The sequence below is a fragment of the Salmo salar genome, chromosome 24 (assembly GCF_965601325.2).
Source record: "Salmo salar chromosome 24, fSalSal1, whole genome shotgun sequence".
Classification (NCBI taxonomy): Eukaryota; Metazoa; Chordata; class Actinopteri; order Salmoniformes; family Salmonidae; genus Salmo; species Salmo salar.
This window is the reverse complement of record NC_138314.1, coordinates 27705001-27718411: the sequence shown is the minus strand read 5'-3', so window position 1 is coordinate 27718411 and position 13411 is coordinate 27705001. Positions and strand designations below refer to the sequence as shown.

The 13411-nt window shown below is 38.9% G+C and overlaps 1 protein-coding gene across 3 annotated transcripts in view; it reads left to right on the top strand.

Annotated features, from left to right (window-relative positions):
- The first annotated feature begins 6661 nt into the window (after nt 1-6661).
- Nucleotides 6662-13411, top strand: part of LOC106585441 (LIM/homeobox protein Lhx2) — a 10438-nt gene continuing 3688 nt past the window's right edge. The window contains exons 1-5 of one of the 3 annotated variants that reach the window (XM_014171639.3): nt 6663-7249; nt 7585-7747; nt 9028-9230; nt 9652-10022; nt 12933-13135. In XM_014171639.3, the coding sequence (XP_014027114.1) occupies nt 7628-7747; nt 9028-9230; nt 9652-10022; nt 12933-13135 (897 nt within the window). In that variant the 5' untranslated portion in view covers nt 6663-7249; nt 7585-7627. Of the gene's footprint in view, nt 7748-9027; nt 9231-9651; nt 10023-12932; nt 13136-13411 lie in introns of all 3 variants that reach the window. The other 2 variants (XM_014171638.3, XM_014171637.3) reach the window with 2 other exon arrangements.

Here is a 13411-nt window from a genome sequence, read left to right as displayed (position 1 = left end):
CTACTTGTGTCAAGTTATTGTGACCAAAGTGACAACATGTGAAACATACAAGTAAAATGGTAGTGCCTGGGTGAATGATGTGTGTGTGTGTGTGTGTGTGTGTGTGTGTGTGTGTGTGTGTGTGTGTGTGTGTGTGTGTGTGTGTGTGTGTGTGTGTGTGTGTGTGTGTGTGTGTGTGTGTGTGTGTGTGTGTGTGTGTGTGTGTGTGTGTGTGTGCGTCCGTGTGTGTGCGTCCGTGTGTGTGTGTGCCTGCGTTCCTGTGTGTGTGTGCCTGCGTTCCTGTGTGTGTGTGCCTGCGTTCCTGTGTGAGTGTGCCTGCGTTCCTGTGTGAGTGTGTCTTGATTAGGTTTAGGTTATGCTTTTTCCCTTTCATGTGCTTTTAGTCTCTTGTGCTTTGTTCCCTTTCTTAATTACAGTAGTCTTCTCCTGTGAGAGCATATAACCCCCTCCCTACATCCAGCAGCATCCCATTATCTCTGGGCCAACGCTGTCTCTCTCTATACCTTTATCCAGAATACCATTAAAATAGATGGAGATCTAAAAGATACCAGAGACTTATGAGGGTGATGTTTTTCACAAAATGCAGATTGTGTTATTGATGGCTGCCAATTTGGAAATCATGAGACAAGTAATCTGTAAAGATGCCTCAGTATTTAGAGTAGAACCCCCCCCACCCCCCCCCCCCCCCCCCCACCATGGTCTTTCAGTAAAGTTCCAAAGTTCGTTTTGAGTTTTTCAAACCCAAGTCCACCCTGAACCAACTTTAGTAATGCTTAAGTTGAGTGTTGGATGTGCTCTTGGATATACTGTAAGTATTAGAAAATAAAGTGTATATTGCGTAATGGGGCTATTTATTGTGAGGGTGTATGGTGTTGGTGGGTGATTGTATTTAATTGTACTTGACGTTCCAGTTTCATGCATTATCCCGTTAGAAATGCTTTATGACATACTGTACCTTTCGTGTTTTCTCGGACACTTTTCGTGTAGGGTTCTGAAACCGGGAAGCGTTTGTCAAAGTAAAGTCTACTTGCTGCAATTATCAGTCAGCTCCCCTGGCACAGGGTGTTAATGTTCGTATCCCAGACCTCTTGAAGAGCAGCTATGCAGCTTCATGTGAATTTTGCCTTGTGACGTATCAAATATGCCCTGCCTGCTAATTAATTTAGGATTTATTCAACAATTGTAATAATTTGATGAATTATTTCATTGAATAGGCCTATTGTAAGCACCTTATAAATTAAAATGTATTTTTACGATTATTATTATTACTACTATTATCATACTTTTTTAATATAATGAAATCTAATACCATTGTCAGATTGACAGACTAGCCAACCACCCTCAGAGAATAGCCTCGGAAATACAAATACTATGGGCCAAATAATTGTTACTTTTTAATACACTCTGGGGAAACTCTACCCTAGTCCTAGCAGATCATTGACACAACATTCCCCTCGTCATTGGTGCCAATTAGTAGGTTGCGAACAATTCAATTTGAATCTCAGCCAATTCATGAGTTTCATGAATAAAATTGTTTACATAAATTCCTACGTTTTTCCCCTTTTGGAAATGACTGGAATTGAAATGGAATTGACACAAACTTGGCAATATTTCACCTCTTCAGAGAGAGCTATTTGGACATTGTGAAGTCATTAGATTGGCATCATATTGATGATCAATGCAGGTTGTAAAGCAGTACATTGGATATCAAGGTGGAGAGTAACAAATGAACATACAATGGAGCTGAAGATGAGACATGAACGTGTATTTCATTACATCAATGACATCTTTTTACATCATGCAATCTAGTCCCACATTGCTCCACCAAAGCCTGTACAGCAGCAGCGGGAAATAATCCACTATGAGGCGTTTCCTTGCCGTTTCCTATTAGATCAAAGATTGATGATGGACTCTTCGGTTTAGTAAACAGGGAGTTTGGGATCGATGAATATAGCGTCATATTATATTCCTGCATGGCATGGCACGAATCCAGTGTAGGCCTATCCAAATAAGAAGAAATGTGCGTGGAGTGTTGTCAGTTTGACAATGCCTTGAAATAATTGTCACCAGGGGATATTCCAACACAAGCAGTCTTTAGACAAAAGAGCGCTCTGGTGTCTTGGTTCCATAGTCGACTGAACCAACCTTATTGACTTTGACTCCAACAGCCCAGACGGATAAGGAGGGAGCTTAAAATCACTACGTCTGCTAGTGAAACAACAGAACAAGATCATATCCTAATTGTTTATATAAAATCGGCACGATTGTAAGTAGGTTTTTGATTGCACTGCATGCTGAGCATGTGAGGGGACAATTGTGAGACCTAATGAAATCAAGTACCCATTTAATAAAAATAGTTATTATTGAGACGATTTGAGCTTGAAAATACACCTCATTGCTTTCTCTTTTTTCCTAGATCCTCATAATATCATATTTCATACACGCCCGCAGTCATGCCTGGTGCAGCAATGTTTAATGTATAAGCCAGCATTATTCCAGACAGAGAACGCATATGATAAATATGCATGTATTCAATTAAGGGTATTACACAGGGATTGATTTGCATAAGGATTTAGGAGCTTAACATGCCTCTTCCTATTTGTGCTATAAAACTTTAAAATAAACGCAGGCTTTCTGTTCTAGGAATGAACGGGTATGATTTATCAGTGGGCTAGGCTACATTCAAGACCTTCGCCACCACAAGCGTCTCCTCCTATATGCAACTACATATAAATCCCTGCTGATCAGGAGACAGGGGGAAAGGAAAATAAAAGTAGGCAAAATTGTAGGGTAATTGTGAAATAGTGAAGTAATAATTTTTATCATAATTAATTAGCCTATGGTTAATAATATTTGTATTACTATAATATTCTGAATTTATTAGGCCTACGTGATGATAATCATGATTTTTGTCATATTGTTGTTTTGCAGTCATTTAGCAGGCTACTGTTGAAAGTTGAAAGATAAAGCTTGGAAAACAAAAAATATAGACTATTATTTGAAGTCATTTGTGATAGAAAGATTACGTTTTCATTGTGCTAATCGGATTTTGGACTCTATTCATATAGATTATTATAGGTGGAATTTTCCATTGTTGAAATCTGAGACAGAAATCGAACAAATAAGTGCAAAAAAAGGTGCCCTGCTATTAATTTCTTCTCGTTTCCTTCGCCATCGATGAAGAATAGTCTATTATATAAAATGTGGTGGTTTTAATGGGGAACAGTGTGAGTGGTCCTGACAGTGTCCTTTTGAGAAACAACGTTGTATGGATGTGATGTCATTTCTCACACACATATCTGAGGCATTTTCTGTCGCCCATTATTTTCCTGAATAAGGTAAGTCCTCCTCTGATGATGAAGTCCGAACTCCCCTCCCAATTAATATCACGGAGCTAATTAGAAAAGCGGATCCACAGTAGGGGCTTATTGCCGTGTTCTAAACAACTGGGAACTCGGAAATCTTCGACTTCTGACTTCAGTGAATTGAAGACAACTGGGAACTCGACTGGGAAAAATCGTTTTGAATGGTCATCTAACTCGGAATTCCAAGTCAGACTATCCGACCTGAAGATCACTGACCCACTGTTCCGAGGCCGTCATTGAAAATAAGAATTTGTTCTTAACTGACTTACCTAGTTAAATAAAGGTAAAACAAATGTAATAAAATATGAATTTGCCCCTTTTAAAGGCACATGTTGCAGGTTTTTCTAATAACATAATATGTTTCTTCTTTTTTTTGTAAATGCCAATGCAATTTGGATAAATACTGGTTTGTTATTCTAATGCTAAAGAAGGAAAACTGGAAAAATGGGCATTATATTTTATTTGGTTTTACAATGGGCTCAGTGCACCCCTGAGAGATTATCATCTGGAGTGGACTTTTAAAGAAAATGAAAGATCATCTCTTGTAGGCCTATTTGTCGAAATGTAGTTTAGATCCAGATTAAACAAATCGAAAACAAGATTGAAATCTATAAAACAACACCAGTTATGATGGAACCTTCATTCCAAATGGCACACTGTAAACCCCAAGGCATTTTTAACTCAAATACTTCTAGTAAATTGTACTCAAAGTCAATGAAAAGTCATTATTACTTCAAATGTTTATGTAGTACTGACTCTAACTACATTTTATAAAGATATGAAAACAAATAAACTTTTTTTCCCAGCATGCTCTACTGCAGGTCGATTAAAAAAAAAAGTTTTTAATATCTGTGTTTCTGCAAGTACATTGAGTGATTGATTAATAAATGTTATGCTACAAAAAGACAAATAACGTTTTTCTAAACTAATCTGATCATTGAATTGTTGCACCCCTTACTAAAATGGTTGTTCCTCCCACTGTTGTTAACCCTGGCAGTCATTATGAACGCAGGATGAGGGTGAATACACATTTCAGCTGTTGGATAACCTAAGGATGGCTATATACCAATAAGAATTACACATCACTTTGCAAGCCAGCATCATGTGATTTACAGTTAGGGTTGCAAAATGTCCAGTTTAAATGGTTGGAAACTTGTGGAATTTAGGCCTGATGTGGCCTGTAAACTATGAGTTTCAGGCCACTGTATAAGGCCTTATGATACACAATATTCACAAAGTATGTGGACACACCTTCAAATTAGTGGGTTCGGCTATTTCAGCCACACCCGTTGCTGACAGGTGTATAAAATCGAGCACATAGCCATGCAATCTCCATAGACAAACATTGGCAGTAGAATGGCCTTAAGAAGAGCTCAGTGACTTTTAACGTGGCACCGTCATTGTATGCCACCTTTCCAACAAGTCAGTTTGTCAAATTTCTGCCCTGCTAGAGCTTCCCCGGCCAACTGTAAGTGTTGTTATAGTGAAGTTGAAACGTCTAGGAGTAACAAGAGAGCGGGACAGACAAGTGCTGAAGCGTGTAGCGTGTAAAAATCATCTGTCCTCGGTTGCAACACTCACTACCAAGTTCCAAACTCCCTCTGGAAGCAACATTAGCACAAAAAATGTTTGTTGGGAGCTGCCATGGCTGAGCAGCCACACACAAGCCTAAGATCACCATGCGCAATGCCAAGCGTCGGCTGGAGTGGTGTAAAGCTTGCCGCCATTGGACTCTGGAGCAGTGGAAACACGTTCTCTGGAGTGATGAATCATCACCATCTGGCAGTCCAACGGACGAATCGGGGTTTGGCGGATGCCAGGAGAACGCTACCTGCCCCAATGCATAGTGCCAACCGTAAAGTTTGGTGGATGCCAGGAGAACGCTACCTGCCCCAATACATAGTGCCTACTGTTAAGTTTGGTGGATGAGGAATAATGGTCCAGGGCTGTTTTTCATGGTTTGGGCTAGGCCCCTTAGTTTCAGTGAAGGGAAATCTTAACGCTTTGGGCATACAATTACATTTTAGACGATTCTGTGCTTCCAACTTTGTGGCAACAGTTTGGGGAAGGCCCTGTTTTAGCATGACAATGCCCCCGGGAACAAAAGTGAGGTCCATAAAGAAATTATTTGTAGAGATTTGTGTGGAAGAACTTGACTGGCCTGCACAGAGCCCTGACCTCAACCCCATTGAGCACCTTTGGAATGAATTGGAACGCCGACTGCAAGCATAGTAAGTCTACAATTCAATCGAAGAGCCAAGGTACACTGGTGGGGGTGTTAAATTTAAGTATACTCTACAAAAAAAAATGCATTTGTATTACTCATATGGAGGTAGTACTGCTCTCTTCAGCTATTTACGTTTCTTAACAATTTTTTTTTGAAGTAATCTGTTTCCTCAAAATATTTGAGCAGCCTGAACTCATCAGGATTCACAGTGCATATTGACTGTTATTTCTGTAATTTCTCAATGAATGTCTTCTTACACTACAAAATAGATTCTGAAGTCCATAATGATTCACTGTGCAATGTCGATTTCAACGAGGAGTAGAAACGGGAGTGACTGAATAGGTATTATTGACTAATTGTCAGCATATTGTGTAACCAGGTGTCTGTTTGTGTCTGCGTCCCGGTTACATGACGCAGCATTGAGTCCCTTTGATGGAATAAAGTCATGGTGTCTCTGACGCCAGATTGACTGACATGCTCTATAGGAAACAGATGGTTCAGTAAAGGGTGATACAGTAGATAGTATAGGGCTGTGTGATTTGTTACATTTTATGTTAAATAAAACCGGTTTATTTTATTTTATTTGAATTTAACATTTATTTAACTAGGTAAGTCAAGTCTGTTTGTCGAACATGGATCCATGTGCCTGAAGAAAAAAAAAGACAATTACAGTAAGGCCTATATTGACAGATATATCGAAGAAAGCGAGAGAGATAGATAGATAGAGAGAGAGAAAAATAGAGATAGAGAGAGAGAAAGAAAAAGGAAAGATACATGAAACGTCAGTGACAATGGTCCAACAGATCACCATCAATGTGTTCTTCTTTTTCTTCTTCTTGTCACGTTGTTTTAGACTAGATAAGCACTAAAAGTATTCAAATATCATGTCAAATGCAACACAGAAAGGATGCGGCTAAGCAGTATGTCATGGGCAACCAAAGAAAGAATAGGCTACTAGTCTGCATACTTCTTCGGCAGCAGTAAAATAAGAATTCGACGATGTTGAACAACCAATGAACATAAATCGTGGGACGTGACGTATGGGTCCCTGTAGAAAAGGCGCGGAGTGTATCGCAAGGCCAGAGACAGTGGAACAGTGATAGGGCTGCCTGCTCGAGTCTTGCGTTCTTACTGAATGTATAGTCAATTCCTCCTCCTCGATTACTCACATGCAGCTTTCTTGGCTAAACGAAAAAACTGCTAAAGGAAAACAGCTTCTCTCAGACCTCCAACAGGATCTAAATGCAAACATATTTTTTTGCCAACTAGTTATATCTTTAGATTTTCTTGAAAAGCATAGGCTACATGTGTATAGAGTTCGATATAATCAATACCGCTCTAACGCCAACTTGGACACTGAATTTGAGTTCAATGACAAACTGACAAGGAGGCAGCTACATGGACATTCACGCTCCTACAAGCTCATTGACGCTGTTGTGTTCTGATTTTTTATCTTCCTTCGATTCGTGTGGAAATCATGTTGGTACAGTTGATGATTTCCAATAGAAGCAGTGGCAGTGTTCATTGATCGAGTTAGTATTGGTCGGAAAAGGACTAATTCATTCGTTTACTAATGCCCTGCAAAATGTTTGAATCCAAATACCTCTGAAGAAATAGAAGGGAGCAGTAGCAGACCCATGCAGGGCTTCGATAGTTGGTACGTTTTTCATTCCTTAGGAATTATTTTGCAAGTGGCATTTCTTCTCGCATGATAATACAATAATATATTTATATGCTGCATATAATTAATTAGCATTAGTAAAACGATTCCGTCACTTTAATGAATGAATTCTATGTTATGAGAGAGAGATGCAGAGATTTAGATAATGATCTCCATTGGCAGATGATGCGTAGCGTGGAGAACACGTGTCCATTTTTGCATCATATTTTTTTCTGATCTGGAATCCTTCCTTGTCACACCAAGAAGGGAAAGAAGCTGACTGCCAATGCACGGGCTATAGATTTGCGTTTTATGGAAATCTTGGGTTTCAGATTTGAGGAAAACACGTATAACATCATCCCCTCTCCGGCAACTATGCTTTTCCACGGCCTCCCCGGAGGCGAAATGCACGTTGTTGTGGAAGAAATGGACCGGAGAAGAAAGAGCGAATCTGCAGCTATCAGTTCGGCCATAGATATGGGAGAATCTGAAACGGTAGGCAACCAAGCAACCACGCTTAGGGCGATTCCAATCGCGAGTTGAGAGCAGTTGTGTACAAATATCATAATGATCAGCAAAAAGTTAATGCAAAAATTCAGTAAGAACAGTAACATCATACTTGGGATATTAAAAATACTTGACGTGGGATAGGCTATTAAAACTTGTTGGACTAAGAAAGAACTTGCTTTTTGAGTTTATTGTTATTATTTTTTATCTTAAACAATGTAGCCTATTTATTCTTATGGAATTATTTTGAATCACTGTCACAGAGCATTTTAGAGTAACCTAATAATGTAGTCTACTAATAGGCTAATGAATTAATATTCACATGCTAATCTGTAAATAGCAAATATCACGGGTGTTTTTATTATGCACATCCAAGTGTTTTTAAGCATGCGTTGCTTAGATATGTTGTACATTTAAACGACATCATAATTAAATGGATATTTCATCATTTTATACTTTTGAATTTGTACAAACAACATTGCACATTCATAAATTCTTTGTGCAAAAATGAGGTATATACCCTAAAATATAAGGGTACAATTCATATAGACTTTTAGGAAATAGCTTTAGACTAGAACGGTTGATAAAATGTAACTTGAGTTAAATGATAAATGAATTATAACACTGGCTTTCACTTTTTATACTATGGGTGGGTGGAAGGTGTTTTATCTTTGATCTCTTCGACTATATGCTAGAATTGATGTGTTATTATTATTATATCGCATTGTTTTGTCTTGGTAGGCAGTTGTAGCCAAAACAAAGTTTTAAGCCAAATTACATTAACAAAATAAAGTGTGTGTGTGTGTTGGTTTGTAAGTGTGTTTTGATCCTATTATGATTTATGTAATCCTAAATCTTAGTGCGAGTGAAGCCGTTTTATTTCGAAGGGTACATAGCATGTGCTTTGTTGTTTGTTGTTGTTATTGGATGATTCGCTTTAAATGTCCAAAATGTTTATTACAGGATATGGTAAGGCCTATAGGATACATTTAGCTATATGCCTATAAACTGACATTTTAATTGATGTGAACTTCAAAATTATGTTAATTTATAGTCAACGTAAGCCTGTATTATTCGGTGTAATATTTTCAGTCAGACATAATAACAGACAGTATGTTCATACAAAAAAAGAATGTCTGATAGGCTAAAATAAGCATATCCTAAAGGCAGCATATCTTGGGGCGGAAATGAAACATTATTTCGATATGGGTGTTTGATGACGTGGTTTATCTGTGTTTCATGTTTGTGTTTGTTTGGTTGTCTTTTAGAACATGTCGTGCATGAACAGCGACAGGGTGTCTTTGTGCGCGGGCTGCGGCGGGAAGATCGCTGACCGCTACTACCTGCTGGCAGTGGACAAACAGTGGCACATGCGCTGTCTCAAGTGCTGCGAGTGTAAACTCAACCTCGAGTCCGAGCTCACCTGCTTCAGTAAAGATGGAAGTATCTACTGCAAGGAAGATTATTACAGGTAACTCCATCAATCCCCTAAATGGTGCTGCACACCTGAGCTAAAACATTTCTCAATAGTAAAGGTGTTGGGTTATGAAGAATAAGCACATTTATAGTCAGATTTCCCTAAAATGAGTCTTCCCCTGCACACATCACGAATTATAAATGTTGGTATTACAACCACATAGGCTTTCATGTAGCCTACAGCGAGGCCATATTGAGCTTTGACAAAACATTGAAGTGCCCTTGCACAAAATGCATTACAAATGGCCTGTGTGAGAGTTTCAAAGTACTGTAGGCTACATTGTTCTGTTTCAGAGCAGGCCTTGGTGCACACATACTGTAAATGCCACTGTATGTGCTACTAATTGACATGGATACTTTACATCCGATCAAAATGTGTCCGTGCACTGACCATGCAGGTTCTGTCCTCTCCGCAGAAGGTTTTCGGTCCAGAGATGTGCCCGGTGCCACCTCGGGATCTCGGCCTCAGAGATGGTGATGCGGGCCAGGGACTTGGTGTACCACTTGAACTGTTTCACCTGCACATCCTGCAACAAGATGCTAACGACTGGGGACCACTTTGGCATGAAAGACAGTCTGGTGTACTGTCGGCTGCACTTTGAAAATCTCATACAGGGGGAATATCAGACACATTTCAATCATGCGGATGTAGCCTCTCACAAAGGACTGGGACCTGCCAACGCATTGGGACTATCCTATTTCAACGGTGTGGGGAGTGTGCATAAAGGGCGGCCCAGGAAAAGGAAAAGTCCCGGGCCAGGAGCAGATTTAGCAGCCTACAATGCCGGTAATAACTCTACATTGATTCAATGAGCACTCTCCTCACAAAGTGTCCATTGCGTAAGACAAAATGACTACTCTGTGCAATTTATAATTATTGCCAAGGCCCGCTTTTGACAACGCAGGACAACAATCGAGTGCAACGACTGTGAGTCTTCATGCGATAATTGAAACAGAGTAGCCTAGCCTACTTGTTCTCAATAATCTGTTAGCTATATTCACTGTAATACCATTTTTATAGGCCTACAGAGGTTGCCTGCATTCTGCAATTAAAAAAATATCTCAACCATAACAAATAGAGAGGTGCCAAAAATGTCGCCCCCCTGGTTCCATCATTAACTCTCACGAAAAATATGAAAGTTATGATAGACTATATTGCTTTTGCAACCAATATTTTTTCCAACGAATATTTCAACAACTTCTTTCAGTTCATTGATTTAAGCCTAGCACGTAGCAAAAATAAACGTTGCCTCTTCTTTGATTTTACCATACAAAGTTGCTTTTTACCCCCATGGACGTTCCTCTTTTTTTATATATATATATCATAAAAGCCTATATAGCCTAGGGAGTGTGGTATTGCATTAGCTTATTTGTGTTCTGGAGAAACTAAAGACCGTGTTCATGTAGACCTAATATTCATAACAGTTTGACATAGTTTCTTCCAGGAAATTATAAAGAGGTTGTTTTCTAAATTGATGCAGGTTATGTATCCAAAATCCCTCCCACTACAATTGAACTGTGTGTGGCAGGAGAAAGATGTATCTATCATTTTCTTCTCCTGTCCTCTTTAAAACATTTATTTGATGTTCCGGCTTTCACCGTAGCCATTTTCCACTTGTCAGGCCCTATAGACATCTAAAGTTCCCCTGCTCGAGTTTGCGCACTCGGGTGCCGGTTGTTCTGGGACGGGGCCAGAATGTGTGTGCACTACAAGATATCAATGAGACTTGACGAGTTATCCAGTAGTGATTGTGGCTGAAGAGCAGTTGTTGCAACAGCAACATCATTTATATCACCAAGAAGGCCATTCAATAGGGTGCGCCTAAATGTCGGATTGAAGTTTGGGTCTTGAGAATTAAACATGACTGTCAGTTATTGTGTTAAACTCTTTTCATGTGCTGGAATAGCTTTCATAAATTAAGCCAATAGTAGAATTAGGGATTTATAAAGGTAGAGAAAGGACCTGATATTTAACTTTAGTCTATTCAATTAGGCTATATAGCCTAAAACGTATTTTCTATTTAGGACTACACATCACTTGGTCATATCAAGATTTTCCACATGGTTCGTCATCTGTTTGAGCAACAACACTTTCATCCAGTAAACCAAAGTGCATTCCTCACAACACCAACGTGGAAAAGGTAACTGCCTGAACAAGGCAGTTGACCCACTGTTCATAGGCCGTCATCGAAAATAAGAATTTGTTCTTAACTGCCTTGCTAAGCTAAATAAAGGTAAAATAAAAAATAAAATGAAAAGGGGATGGGGCGTGCTTCGGGCGGCTACTGCCCTCTACTGTCTACCCATTGGGCCACTGACTAACATACAATATCAACCTACTCTATTAATAAACAACGCATTCAAGTATTGACTAAAGTTAACATCTGAAGTCACCTAACAACCTTTTAAGGACGAAATCGACGTTTTGTTTGAATAAAGATTTCATACGGTTCTGAATGTGTCGTGGTCCTGCAGAAACAAACCAAAAAATGATTCCCTATGTTATTAGAAACGTTCACATCAGCCTATCAATGGCTTTTGAAAAATTGCGAAAGATAAATATTGTTTCTGTATATCTGGTGTTTGTGGTTAGTTGTCTGAACTCTTAAGTGTTATTCTGAGGAATGTGAATGACGAATATTTATCGTATGCAGCATTGAATATGTTTGAACTGTTATGAAAGATAGCAACACTTAAGCATTTGCCAAGAAAATACTGTCAGGGAAATATGTCATCTTTTTGCATCCACGATTCGATTATCAAGGGCAAGCTATAGCATAATTACAATTAATAAGGCAACAACCACACCAAATAATAATAATAATAATTATTATACTATTAAAGTTAAGACTATTATTGTATTTGTAAAAAAACAAAAACAACTTATTGCGTGCTTATTTCTTCAGCGCAATTCATCTGTTTTCAAGGAAGACTGGCATTTCTATTTTGCAAACTGCCAATGCATATTTAACAACGGAAGACCTCTAAATGTAAAGACAATCCTGACAACCCTAGCCAGAAAGTAATTGACATATTTTAATTTGTCAAAGTCTTACTTAATCAGTAACCTATGACACCATATAGTGTGAGTGCTTGACAAAGGGAACAAAACTTTCGCATCACTTGTTTAGAAATATGCTGATTAATGTATGTGAATTCAACAACACTTTTTGGATATAAGCCTAAAAACGTGCAATTTGTTAAATATCACAAATAAATGAAATATGTTATAAATATAACATCTTATTTTGATTATGGTGCTGTGGGGTGTGTTAGAGCCTAATTAGACACTTTGCTGTTTAATAGTCAGGCTGTGGTTGAATTTACAATCACTGTTTAATTATACCTATGCTTTTCGTGTGTTTATTGCTCTACCTTGATGTGTGTATTCATTGCCACGCTCTCTACCAAACATTTCATTACTAAACCAATTTTAAAACGTTGCATTAAAAGCCAGCTGCGGTGCATACAAGCCAGCATTTTGGTGATTTTAATTCATCAATTCAAAATACATCATGCAGCAAAATACATGACATGGTCATGTTTAACTTCACTTGTCCTTGAATGACACCATATTCATGTGGTCTAAACAACATCTTGTGTGTGTGTGTGTGTGTGTGTGTGTGTGTGTGTGTGTGTGTGTGTGTGTGTGTGTGTGTGTGTGTGTGTGTGTGTGTGTGTGTGTGGTGTCCTTCAGCACTCAGCTGTAATGAGAACGATGGAGACTCTATGGACAGGGACTCTTACAGCTCCAGTCAGAAGACCAAGCGCATGCGGACCTCCTTCAAACATCACCAGCTGAGGACCATGAAGTCCTACTTTGCCATAAACCACAACCCAGACGCCAAGGACCTGAAGCAGCTAGCCCAGAAGACTGGCCTCACCAAGCGTGTACTCCAGGTTAGACACACACCTTCACCATATTGTTCCTGATATTCAACAAAATGAGAAAAACTACACACAAAACAAAAAGTCTAAATGTTCTAGTGTATTATGATGGTAGCTAATATGATTGAATAATGGGATTTTGAAATCCAACGAGTAACAAAGGAGCATTTTCTATTTCAATTTCCAGATAAGAACGGTTTATTAAGGGAAGTGGGGATCACAACATAGAGCGATTGATTTCCACAAAGACCACAGCAAATTATCTAGGGGACTGAAGAAAAAAATGTG